Below are 11,241 nucleotides of genomic sequence, written 5' to 3' on the forward strand. Positions count from 1 at the left end.
GTAACCGCTTCCGCAAACTCATTGACGTCTCTGGAACTTGCTTGGAACATATTCCAGTCGACATCGCTCAGTGCATCCTGCAGCATGGCCTCTGAATGGTCAGACCACCGCTTTACGTCCCTCGTCACTGTCGCTTCACTGTCATCAGTCACTTAAAGTTAGCATGCAGGTACAGCAGGCAGTGAAGAAAGCTAATGGCATGTTGGCCATCATAATGAGGAGTTGAGTAAGGGAGCAAAGAGGTCCTTCTGCAGTTGTACAGGGCCCTAGTGAGACCGCACCTGCAGTACTGTGTGCAGTTTTGGTCTCCAAATTTGAGGAAGGACATTCTTGCTATTGAGGGCGTGCAGCGTAGGTTCACTAGGTTAATTCCCGGAATGGCGGTACTGTCGTATGTTGAAAGACTGGAGCGACTAGGCTTGTATAAGCTGGAATTTAGAAGGATGAGAGGGGATCTTTTTGAAACGTATAAGATTATGAAGGAATTGGACACCTTGAGTGGAAGAATCCCAGCCGAGGCAGAGGGACTGAACTGAGCACACAGGAAGTACAACGCGCTCTGCAAAGGGTCAACCCACGCAAGGCTGCAGGCCCGGATGGAGTTCAAGGAAGGGTACTTAGGGACTGTGCTGAACAGTTGGCTGAGGTATTCACCAGGATCTTTAACCTGTTATTATCTCTGGCTAAGGTCCCAAAGTGCCTGAAGTTAGCTACCATAGTGCCGGTGCCGAAAAAAGCAAAGATCACCAACCTGAACGACTACCGTCCGGTTGCCCTAACTCCGATAGTCATGAAGTGCTTTGAAAGGCTGGTCCTCTCACACATCAAATCCAGCATCCCTGACTCACTGGACCCACATCAATTTGCATACAGGGGCAAACAGATCCACAGAGGACGCCATCTCTCTGGCTCTTCTCACTATCCTGACTCACCTGGAGAGACAGGGCACGTACGTGAGGATGCTATTCATTGACTATAGCTCTGCCTTCAACACGGTCATCCCCATCAAGTTCATCACCAAACTCCACCAGCTAGGTCTCAGCTCGTCGTTATGCGACTGGATCCTGGACTTCCTGCTGGAGCGACCGCAGGCAGTGAGAATGGGCCCGCACCTGTCCTCCACTATCACCCTCAGTACTGGCACACCACAGGGATGTGTTCTGAGCCCCATGATCTACTCCCTATTCACACACGACTGTGTTCCTGCATTCGACACCAACACCATTGTCAAGTTTGCAGACGACACAACGGTGATCGGGGGAGGTAAAGGGACAGGTGTTGCATCTCCTGCGGTTGCAGGGGAAAGTGCCCGGGGATGGGGTGGTTTGGGTAGGAAGGGACGAGTGGACCAGGGAGTTACGGAGGGAACTGTCTCTGCGGAACGCAGAAAGGGGAGGGGATGGGAAGATGTGGCCAGTAGTGTGGTCCCGTTGTAGGTGACGGAAATGGTGGAGGATGATTTGTTGGATACGCTGGCTGATGGGGTGGAAGCAAGAGTGGAGTTGCGGGATATAGGAGAGGCCCTAGTGATAGCCTCATCTATAATGGGAGAGGGGAAGCCCCGTTTTCTGAAGAATGACTGGATGACCACAAGATGTCAAGCTACGGAACTGTGTCTCGGACATGGTGGTGAGCAACACAGGGCCCCACAGGGGACGGTCCTCTCTCCCTTCCTGTTCACCATCCACACCAGCCAAATTAAATTCCTCGTATGTTGCAAAACATACTTGGCTAATAAAGTATGATTGTGATTGATTGATTGTGAACTTGACTACCACAGTCACATGTTTTCTTTTTGCATATGTTCCATTCATTTCTCCTAAGTACTGTCTATATCTCTTGTTTCCCTTTCCCCTGGCTCTCAGTCTGAAGAGTCACATATTCCTTCTCTCCAGAGATGCTGCCTGAGTCGCTGAGTTACTCCAGCTTTTTGTATCTGTTTTGACGAATGTAAATACGGACACAAATGTTACCGGTCCTGTACAGCAACATACTCTCTTTAATTGCACCCCTCTATGAATTTGAACTTTGTCTTGTGTTGCAATATAGCTTGGAGCAAAGACTTACAGTAAATGTCCATTTTATAGGTGGAACAAAAAGAAGTGATAAAGGACATTTTGGTGGAGGAAATAATCCCCAATCAGACATCAACAGGGATCAGGTAAGGATAGGATCTTTGTTTTATTTTCTCTGACACATGTTGGTTCAGAGGTGACCACATATCAAAACTGCCTAAAATACATATTATCTTTAATGAAATATTACTGTTTTTAACATAAATTAGTGCAATAATTTCCTACTTGATTTGTAAAAATGTGGCATATTAAAACTGGAATAATCAGTCAAATAAATCTTGTAAGTATGACAACTTACATGTCCACGCTGTCTGCTGGTTTGCTATGCCTTAGGATGTTTTGTGATTACTGTTAGATAAATTAACTCATGTCATATAGTTTTTGAAAGGTGTATTTTGCTGATTGAATTTCTATTACAGCCAAATTTGACAGCGAACAATTAGTCATTGATTTAACTGTGTGTGACACAGATACACAGACAATAGGTGCAGGAGGAGGCCATTCGGCCCTTCCAGCCAGCACCGCCATTCACTGTGATCATGGCTGATCATTTACAATGATCCTGCCATTCCTGCCCTCTCCCCATACCCATTGATTCCGCTAGCCCTATCTAACTCTATCCGAGCTCTATCTCTTTTGAATGGATCCAGTGAATCGGCCTCCACTGCCTTCTGAGGCAGAGAATTCCACAAATTCACAACTCTCTGTGTGAAAAAGTTTTTCCTCATCTCAGTTGGAATGTACACAGCACCTAGATTTTCTGGAGGCACAAGAAACTGGAATCTTGAACAAAACACAGTGCTGGAGGAACTCAGCAGGTTAGGAAGCCTCTGCAGAGGGAACGGACAGGTGATGTTTCGGGTTGGGATGCATGTGGGAAAAAGGGTCTCGACCTGAACGATTGCCTGTCCATTCCCTTCCCAGATGCTGCCTGACCCACTGAGTTCCTCCAGCAATTTAGGTTTGACCTGAACAAGGCCTGTTTCATTATCTGTTCTGATCTTGCTGACTCTCGCTTCCCTTGCAGCTGGATAGAAGGGCCGGGGTGTGTGAGTACCCATGCACGTATATTATGTGATCACTGTTTGACAAGATAACAGAAGCTCTGTGAAAGAAGTTACTGTAAACCACTTCTGCAAAACAGATGGATGGAGTAGACAATTTAGTGCTTCTAATACTGCTCGACCAATGGGTCTGTAGCTTAACACGGTCCACCTTCCTGTGTTTCACGGTACCTAATATGTCATCGCAGTCTTACGAAACTCTGTCATTTTTGCAATGAAATGGCTCATTTTTAAGGGTCTGATAAGTAAGTTTGCAAACGGTGCAAAAATTAATGGGGTATATTTGGTAGAAGCTAAGGCAACAGTGGGACATACAGTGCCCTCCATACAATGTTTGGGACAAAGACCCATCATATTTATTTGCCTCTGTACTCCATATTTTGAGATTTGTAATAGAAAAAATCATATGTGGTTAAAGTGCACATTGTCAGATTTTATTAAAGGGTATTTTTACACATTTGGAAAATGTAGAAATTACAGCAGTGTTTATACATAGTTCCCCCATTTCAGGGCATCATAATCTTTAGGACACATGGCTTCACAGGTGTTTGTATTTGCTCGGGTGCGTAATAATTGCCTCCTTAATGCAGGTATAAGAGCTCTCAGCACCTAGTCTTTCCTCCAGTCTTTTCATCACCTTTGGAAACTTTTATTGCTGTTTATCAACAAGAGGACCAAAGTTGTGCCAATAAAAGTCAAAGAAGCCATGATGAGACTGAGAAACAAGAACAAAACTGTTAGAGACATCAGCCAAACCTTAGGCATACCAAAATCAATTGTTTGGAACATCATTAAGAAGAAAGAGAGCACTGGTGAGCTAACTAATCGCAAAGGGACTGGCAGGCCAAGGAAGACCTCCACAGCTGACGACAGAAGAATTCTCTCTATAATAAAGAAAAATCCCCAAACACCTGTCCGACAGATCAGAAACACTCTTCAAGAGTCAGGTGTGGATTTGTCAATGATCACTGTCCGCAGAAGACTTCATGAACAGAAATACAGGGGCTACACTAGTTAGCTGCAAAAATAGGATGGGCAGGTTACAAGAAATATTTAAAAGAGCAACCACAGTTCTGGAAAAAAGTCTTGTGGACAGATGAGACGAAGATTAACTTATATCAGAGTGATGGCAAGGGCAAAGTATGGAGGAGAGAAGGAACTGCCCAAGATCCAAAGCATACCACCTCATCTGTGAGGGTGTTATGGCCTGGGCATGTATGGCTGCCGAAGGTACTGGCTCACTTATCGTAATTGATTATACAACTGCTGACATTGCTGTGTCCCAAACATTATGGTGCCCTGAAATGGGGGGGGGGGGGGGGGGACTATGTATAAACACTGCTGTAATTTCTACGTGGTGAAACCAAAATGTATAAAATGGCCCTTATTAAAATCTGACAATGTGCACTTTAACCATGTGATTTATTTCTATTACAAATCTCAAATTGTAGAGTACAGAAGCAAATAAATAAATGATGGGTCTTTGTCCCAAACATTATGGAGGGAACTATAGATCAGCTGGAAAGTTGAGCGATACAGTGTCGGGTAGAATTCAATCCTGACAAGTGTGAGGTAATGCAGTATGGGATGTTAAATTCTGAAGGGATAAAAGAGTGAAATGGCATGGATCTCAAGAGTATTGAAGTACAGAGAGACCTTGGACTGCAAGTCTATAGCTTCCACAGTGGCAATAGTGGTGGTTAGGGAAATGCAGTGGGCATTTGGTATGTTTGCCTTCATCGGCTAAGGCATTGAGTGCAAGATTGGGCTGTCATATTTCTGTTTTACAAAACGTCGGTCAGTACACAGTTAGAGTATTGAGGATAGTCAATAGTGTAGTCACCATACTACAGGAAGGATGTGGAAACATAGAGAGAGTGCAGAAAAGATTCACCAGGATGGTGGAGTAACTCAGCGGGAGAGGCAGCATCTCTGGAGAGAAGGAACGGGTGACATTTATATCAATATTCATACCACTGGGTTGTAAGCTGCTCAAGCGAAAATGGGATGCTGTTCCTCCAATTTGCGTTTGGTCCCACTCTGATAGTGGAGGACAGAAAGGTCAATGTGGGAATGGGAAGGCAAATGGAAGTGTTTAGCAACCGGGAGATCACGTAGGTCCGGGCGGACTGAGCGAAGGTGTTCAACGAAACGATTGCCCACTCCACGTTTGGTCTCGCCAATGTATAAGAGTCCACATCTTGAATAATGAATACAGTAGATGTGGTTGGAGAAGGTGCAAGTGAACCTCTGCCTAACATGAAAGGACTGTGGGGGTCCCTATACAGAGTCAAGGGAGGAAGTATAGGGACAGGTGTTGCATCTCCTGCAGTTGCAGGAGAAGGTACCTGGGGAGGGGGTGGTTTGGGTGGGAAGGGATGAGTTAACCAGGGGGTTACGAAGGGAACGGTCTCTGCTGAAGGCGGAAAGGGGTGGAGATGGGAAGATGTGACTAGTGGTGGGATCCCTTTGGAATTAGCGGAAATTTCGGAGGATTATGCGATGGCTGATGGAAATATGCGATGGCTGATGGGGTGAAACGTAAGGACTAAGGGGACTCTATCTCTGTTGCGACTAGGCGGAGCGGGAGCAAGTGTGGAGCTGTGGGATACCAAGGAGGGCATAATTGATGACGGGAGAGGGGAACCCCCATTCCCTAAAGAATGAGGACATCTCATGTCCTAGTATGGAACATCTCATCTCCTTTCACCAGGATGTTGCCTGGTATGGAGGGCTAGAGAAATATGGAGAGATTGGATAAACTGGGATTATTCTCACTAAAGAATAACTGTATATCCCTCACTGAAGGATCCCACTTTCTGATCCATTCCCTGCACATAAGAGGCAATTTTACAGAAGTCAATAAACTTACAAACCCACACATCCTTAGGATGTGACAGGAAACCAGAGCACTCGGGAGAAACCCACATGGTCACGGGGAGAATATGCAACCTTCACACAGACAGTATCCGAGATTAGGATTGAACCTGAATCTCTGGCGCTGTGCCAAATGCAGACAGGTGGGACTAGTGTAAATGGGGCATGTTGGTCGGTGTGGGCAGGTTGGGCCAAAGGGCCTGTTTCCACGCTGTAAGATTCTATGACTATGTGCTCGGACATTCTCTTACCTCATTTGTTTATTCCATTATTGTACTTTTTTTCCCCACACTCCTTCGGTTTGCACTCCAATCTTACAGTATTCTGCCATTTTGTACTTTTGATTGAACGTTGATTGCTATAATTCGGGGGTGTTGTAGCCAGCTGGTACTGGTGCACTAGGGTTGGATTGCCTCTTTGGAGCGCCCGAGCCATCACACAATCATGGTGCCATTTCTTTTTGCCCAATGTACAGCTGCAAATTTTACGATTTTGTTAAGTTTAAAATACTATATCATTCACTGCGGCACGGTGGCACAGCAGTGGATTTGCTGCCTTACAGCGCTGGAGATCAGGGTTCGATCCTGATTACGGGCACTTATTTGTACTTTCTCCCCATGGCCTGTATGGAGTGTGGGAGAAAACCAGAGAAAACCCAAAGACATCCAGGTTTGTGGGTTAATTGGCTTGGTATAAATGTAAATTGTCCCCAGTGTGTGTAGGATAGTGTTAGTGTGCAAGGATCGCTGGTCGGGTGGACTTGGTGGGATGAAGAGCCTGTTTCTGCACTATCTCTAAACTAAACTAAACTAAACACTGCATTTTGTGTAATTTTCTTACAGTGCCACTTGCCGTAAACCAATCCGAGGAGCTGCTGGGAGGCCGGTTGAGTTCACCTACAAGGATGCACTTCCACGGAGGCCTGTACCCAAAGTCCAGCCGCTGGCACAGGTCAAACCACAGAAGAGTAAAAGCCAACGCTCTGTGCCTATCTGGATACAGATAGCGGTGTTCCTCATCGTGGCGTTCTTCCTATTCCTGGTTTACCAGGCCATGGAAACAAACCAAGTGAATCCATTCCTAGTTGATCCAGATCACCCCAAGCAAATAGCTGAGAGTCAGTGAGCTGGCTAGTCTAAATAAGCAAATCTATGGATATGTCTAGGTCCCCATCCAGGTCTCAACAAACGCTCTAGTTTGTGTTTCAGAGTAAGCGTCAGAGTTAAGAGAGTTGGCCAGAGGAAATATTTCTGACTGAGACAGAAAAGAATAAGGACAGTCATCTGCTTTGGAAATGGACTTTTTCAGCCTCTGCACCTCAGGATCACTTGATCAAAATTTAAAGCTTTTGGTAAATTATTTTTCTAAATTTGAACTTCATTTTTTTTTTAAAGAAACAAAACGATCATGGTATAATTGGCACATTCAGGGTAACAAATGTACACTGATACTTTTGCTGCATGTTTGCAGCTGTCTTAAGTAGGCATCAAGGAATTGCATATGTCGATAGTCATGATAAATCTTTTGTACTTTTTAAAAATACTAGGGCATTTTTTAGGCATGATTAATTTTTTTAAAGTAACATCTAATTATTGTAGACGTTGAATTGTGTTAATCAGGTATAAAGATTAAAATTAAGAAGCACAACTGTAGCATAATAGGTTTGAAGGTCATTGCATCTTTCAGATACTCTCGATAGAACCATAAATTGAATCATGAACCTTTGCGTATAAGCTCAGAGACATTAGATATTTTTCATTGCTACCTTTACTGTGATGTTTAATGTTAGAGAATAGATTTTAACAGTTGAAAATGTCAACCTGTGAATTTTAATGTATATTGTCTTTATAGGTGATCTTAATGTTGGCATTGCTATATGTCCATTTTGAAATAAAATGACTTGAGTATCGATAGAAATGGGATTTGTATACATCTTTCTAACAGTACTTTTCTACAAACTAGTGACTAATAGGTTGCTCAATACCACAGTGGTATTCCAACACACTTGGGGATTGCCCCAGTCAGTTGCTGTACCTTCCAAGCCTGTTTATGTCTGTACTTCAGGCTCTATATTCAGGTTAAATTGGAAAATACCTCACAAATTTTGGTTGGCTATGCTTTGACCAGCATCCTTTGGCATAGCAACTATTTTATAAAACCAAGTGTTACAAACTTATGTTTCAGCTTTAACCCACTTGTGAAGTGGTTAGGAACGTGTAATCTTACATTGGAACTTTTTGCAATAGGTTTGGCCAGTATATACAGGTGGAATTGTCATGAACTGTCAATGTGTTATATTGTGATCTGGAGGAATAAATGTTTGTCAATATAAATACTCGTCTTCATTGATAAATTGCATTCCATTTTATTCCAAAAGTGGGTGACACAAAGTAGGCTAGTGGTTTGACGAGTTGATGAGTATCCCTACTCAAAAAAAGACCCTGAATATAACAAGGTGGTTTCAATATCTTAATGTGTGAGAGCAGCTTTACTGCAGAATGTGGGGGTTAAAGTCCACCTAGCTTGTTCGCTTGTGGAACAGAACAACGCTACAGGAGGGCCCAGGCTGCTTCCAGGTCAGATCTACATCCGACACTCCCAGCCCAGACGGCTTGGGACTGGGCAGAGGTGTTCAGCGAAATAATCTCCAAGTCTACACTTGGTCTCAGTGATATATAGGAACCCACAGCAGGAACAGTAGATGAAGTTGGAGGAGGTGCATGTAAACTCTCTGCCTCACCTGAAAGGACTGTCAGTGTCTCTGGATGGAGTCGCTGGAGGAGGTATAGGGACAGGTGTTGCATCTCCTGCAGTTCCAGGAGAAAGTACCTGGAGAGGGGCTGGTTTGGGTGGGAAGGGATCGTTTCGCTGAACAATTGCGCTCAGTCCACTTTAACTTCCCTTTCCATTCCCAGACTGACCTTTCTATCAAATTCGGTTCAAATTTAAATGGATTGATCAACTTGAAGGTATTTATTCACAAAATGCTGGAGTAACTCAGCAGGTCAGGCAGCATCTCAGGAGAGAAGGAATGGGCGACGTTTCGGGTCGAGACCCTTTTTCAGGCTGATGTCAGGGGGGCGGAGGTGGAGGAGGTATAGGGACAGGTGTTGCATCTCCTGCAGTTCCAGGAGAAAGTACCTGGAGAGGGGACAAAGGAAGGAAATAGGTGGAGACAGGAAGACAGTGGGAGATCTGGGAAGGGGGAGGGGAAGAGAGGGACAGAGGAACTATCTAAAGTTGGAGAAGTCAATGTTTATACTGCTGGGCTGCAAGCTGCCCAGGCGAAATATGAGGTGTTCCTCCAATTTCCGGTGGGCCTCACTATGGCACAGGAGGAGGCCCATGACAGAAAGGTCAGACTGGGAATGGGAGGGGGAGTTGAAGTGCTCAGCCACCGAGAGATCAAATTGGTTAATGCGGACTGAGCGCTGGTGTTGAGCGAAGCGATCGCCGAGCCTGCGTTTGGTTTCGTCGATGTAAATAAGTTGACATCTGGAGCAGCGGATGCAATAGATGAGGTTGGAGGAGGGGCAGGTGAACCTCTGTCTCATCTGGAAAGACTGTTTGGGTCCTTGGATGGAGTTGAGGGGGGAGGTAAAGGGACAGGTGTTGCATCTCCTGCGGTTGCAGGGGAAAGTGCCCGGGGATGGAGTGGTTTGGGTAGGAAGGGACGAGTGGACCAGGGAGTTACGGAGGGAACGGTCTCTGCGGAACGCAGAAAGGGGAGGGGATGGGAAGATATGGCCAGTGGTGGGGTACCGTTGTAGGTGACGGAAATGTTGACGGATGATTTGTTGGTTACACTGGCTGGTGGAGTAGAAGGTGAGAACGAGGGGAATTCTGTCCTTGTTACGAATGGGGGGAGGGGGAGCAAGAGGGGAGCTGAGGGATGTAGAAGAGACCCTAGTGAGAGCCTCATCTATAATGGAAGAGGGGAAGCCCCGTTTCCTGAAGCATGAGGACATCTCTGATGCCCTAGTGTGAAACACCTCATCCCGGGCGCAGATGCGGCGTAGATGGAGGAATTGGGAGTAGGGGATAGACTTTTTGCAGGAGACACGGTGGGAAGAAGTGTAATCCAGATAGCTGTGTGATTCAGTGGGTTTATAGTAGATGTCAGTCACTAGTCTGTCTCCTGTGATGGAGATGGTGAGGTCCAGAAACGGGAGGGAGATGTCGGAGATAGTCCAAGTATATTTAAGAGCAGGATGGAAATTGGAAGTGAAGTGTATGAAGTCAGTGAGTTCTGCATGGGTACAAGAAGTAGCACCAATGCAGTCGTCGATGTAGCGGAGGTAGAGTTCGGGGATGGGGCCAGTGTACGTCCGGAACAGGGATTGTTCAACGTTCATCAACTTGAATCCTTTCCACAAAATAATGCCTATGCTCTTTACATTTTCTGCTTCTGCTTCTCTCCTGAGATGCTGCCTGACCTGCTGAGTTACTCCAACATTTTGTGAATAAATACCTTCAAGTTGATCAATCCATTTAAATTTGAACCGAATTTGGCCCAGTGGCTCGTTTGAAACCTGAGCGAGCCAGTCCGTGTGGATCAACCGCCCCGTCGCGGGCGTCCGCCGTCCCGGACTCCCGGAGATTCTTCCGAACCGAGCAAGGCCCCGGGGCGTGGGATTGTATCTACGCGTTCGAGCCGCCTCGTTCGGCGTCCCGTCCAGTTCGGTCGGTGCCTCTGGTTCTGGGGGGGGGTCATGTGGTGACACCTGGTGGCAACCCAAGGGCACAACGAACCATCGGCTCTAGAGGGCGGTGTCTTGGTGTGGGAGGCGCCAGCCACGGGGCTGTACCTGAGTTGGTATTTAAGGCCGGGCAATGCCAGTGACTGGGGGAGTAGTAGGGAGCTATACTGGAGAGAATAAACACGTCTAGTGCACGCAACTCGTGTCCGATTAGTTTTTGGCTGTACTCCTTCGCGTTCCTGCTACACTCAGTCCACTTTAACTTCCCTTTCCATTCCCAGACTGACCTTTCTATCAAATTCGGTTCAAATTTAAATGGATTCATCAACTTGAATCCTTTTCACAAAATAATGCCTATGCTCTTTACATTTTTGGCTTCTGCTGTTATATTTTATTCATCACTTCTGTTCTATTACCATCTTTTCCTTTCACTATGATTCATTATCATGTATATTTTACCTTATTCTTCTGTTTTTTTCATTCAATAGTGCTTCCTTAGTAACAAACACTTATCTAGCTTACACC

The 11,241-nt window shown here is 45.6% G+C and overlaps 1 protein-coding gene across 1 annotated transcript in view; it reads left to right on the forward strand.

Annotated features, from left to right (window-relative positions):
• LOC144605028 (lamina-associated polypeptide 2, isoforms beta/gamma-like) overlaps window positions 1-8,344 on the forward strand; it is a 49,713-nt gene extending 41,369 nt beyond the window's left edge. Inside the window, exons 5-6 of the mRNA XM_078420072.1 lie at window positions 2,088-2,161; window positions 6,859-8,344. Of these exons, the coding sequence (XP_078276198.1) occupies window positions 2,088-2,161; window positions 6,859-7,141 (357 nt within the window). The 3' untranslated portion in view covers window positions 7,142-8,344. The remainder of the gene's footprint in view (window positions 1-2,087; window positions 2,162-6,858) is intronic.
• The last annotated feature ends 2,897 nt before the right edge of the window (window positions 8,345-11,241 follow it).

The sequence above is a fragment of the Rhinoraja longicauda genome, chromosome 23 (assembly GCF_053455715.1).
Source record: "Rhinoraja longicauda isolate Sanriku21f chromosome 23, sRhiLon1.1, whole genome shotgun sequence".
Lineage (NCBI taxonomy): Eukaryota > Metazoa > Chordata > Chondrichthyes > Rajiformes > Arhynchobatidae > Rhinoraja > Rhinoraja longicauda.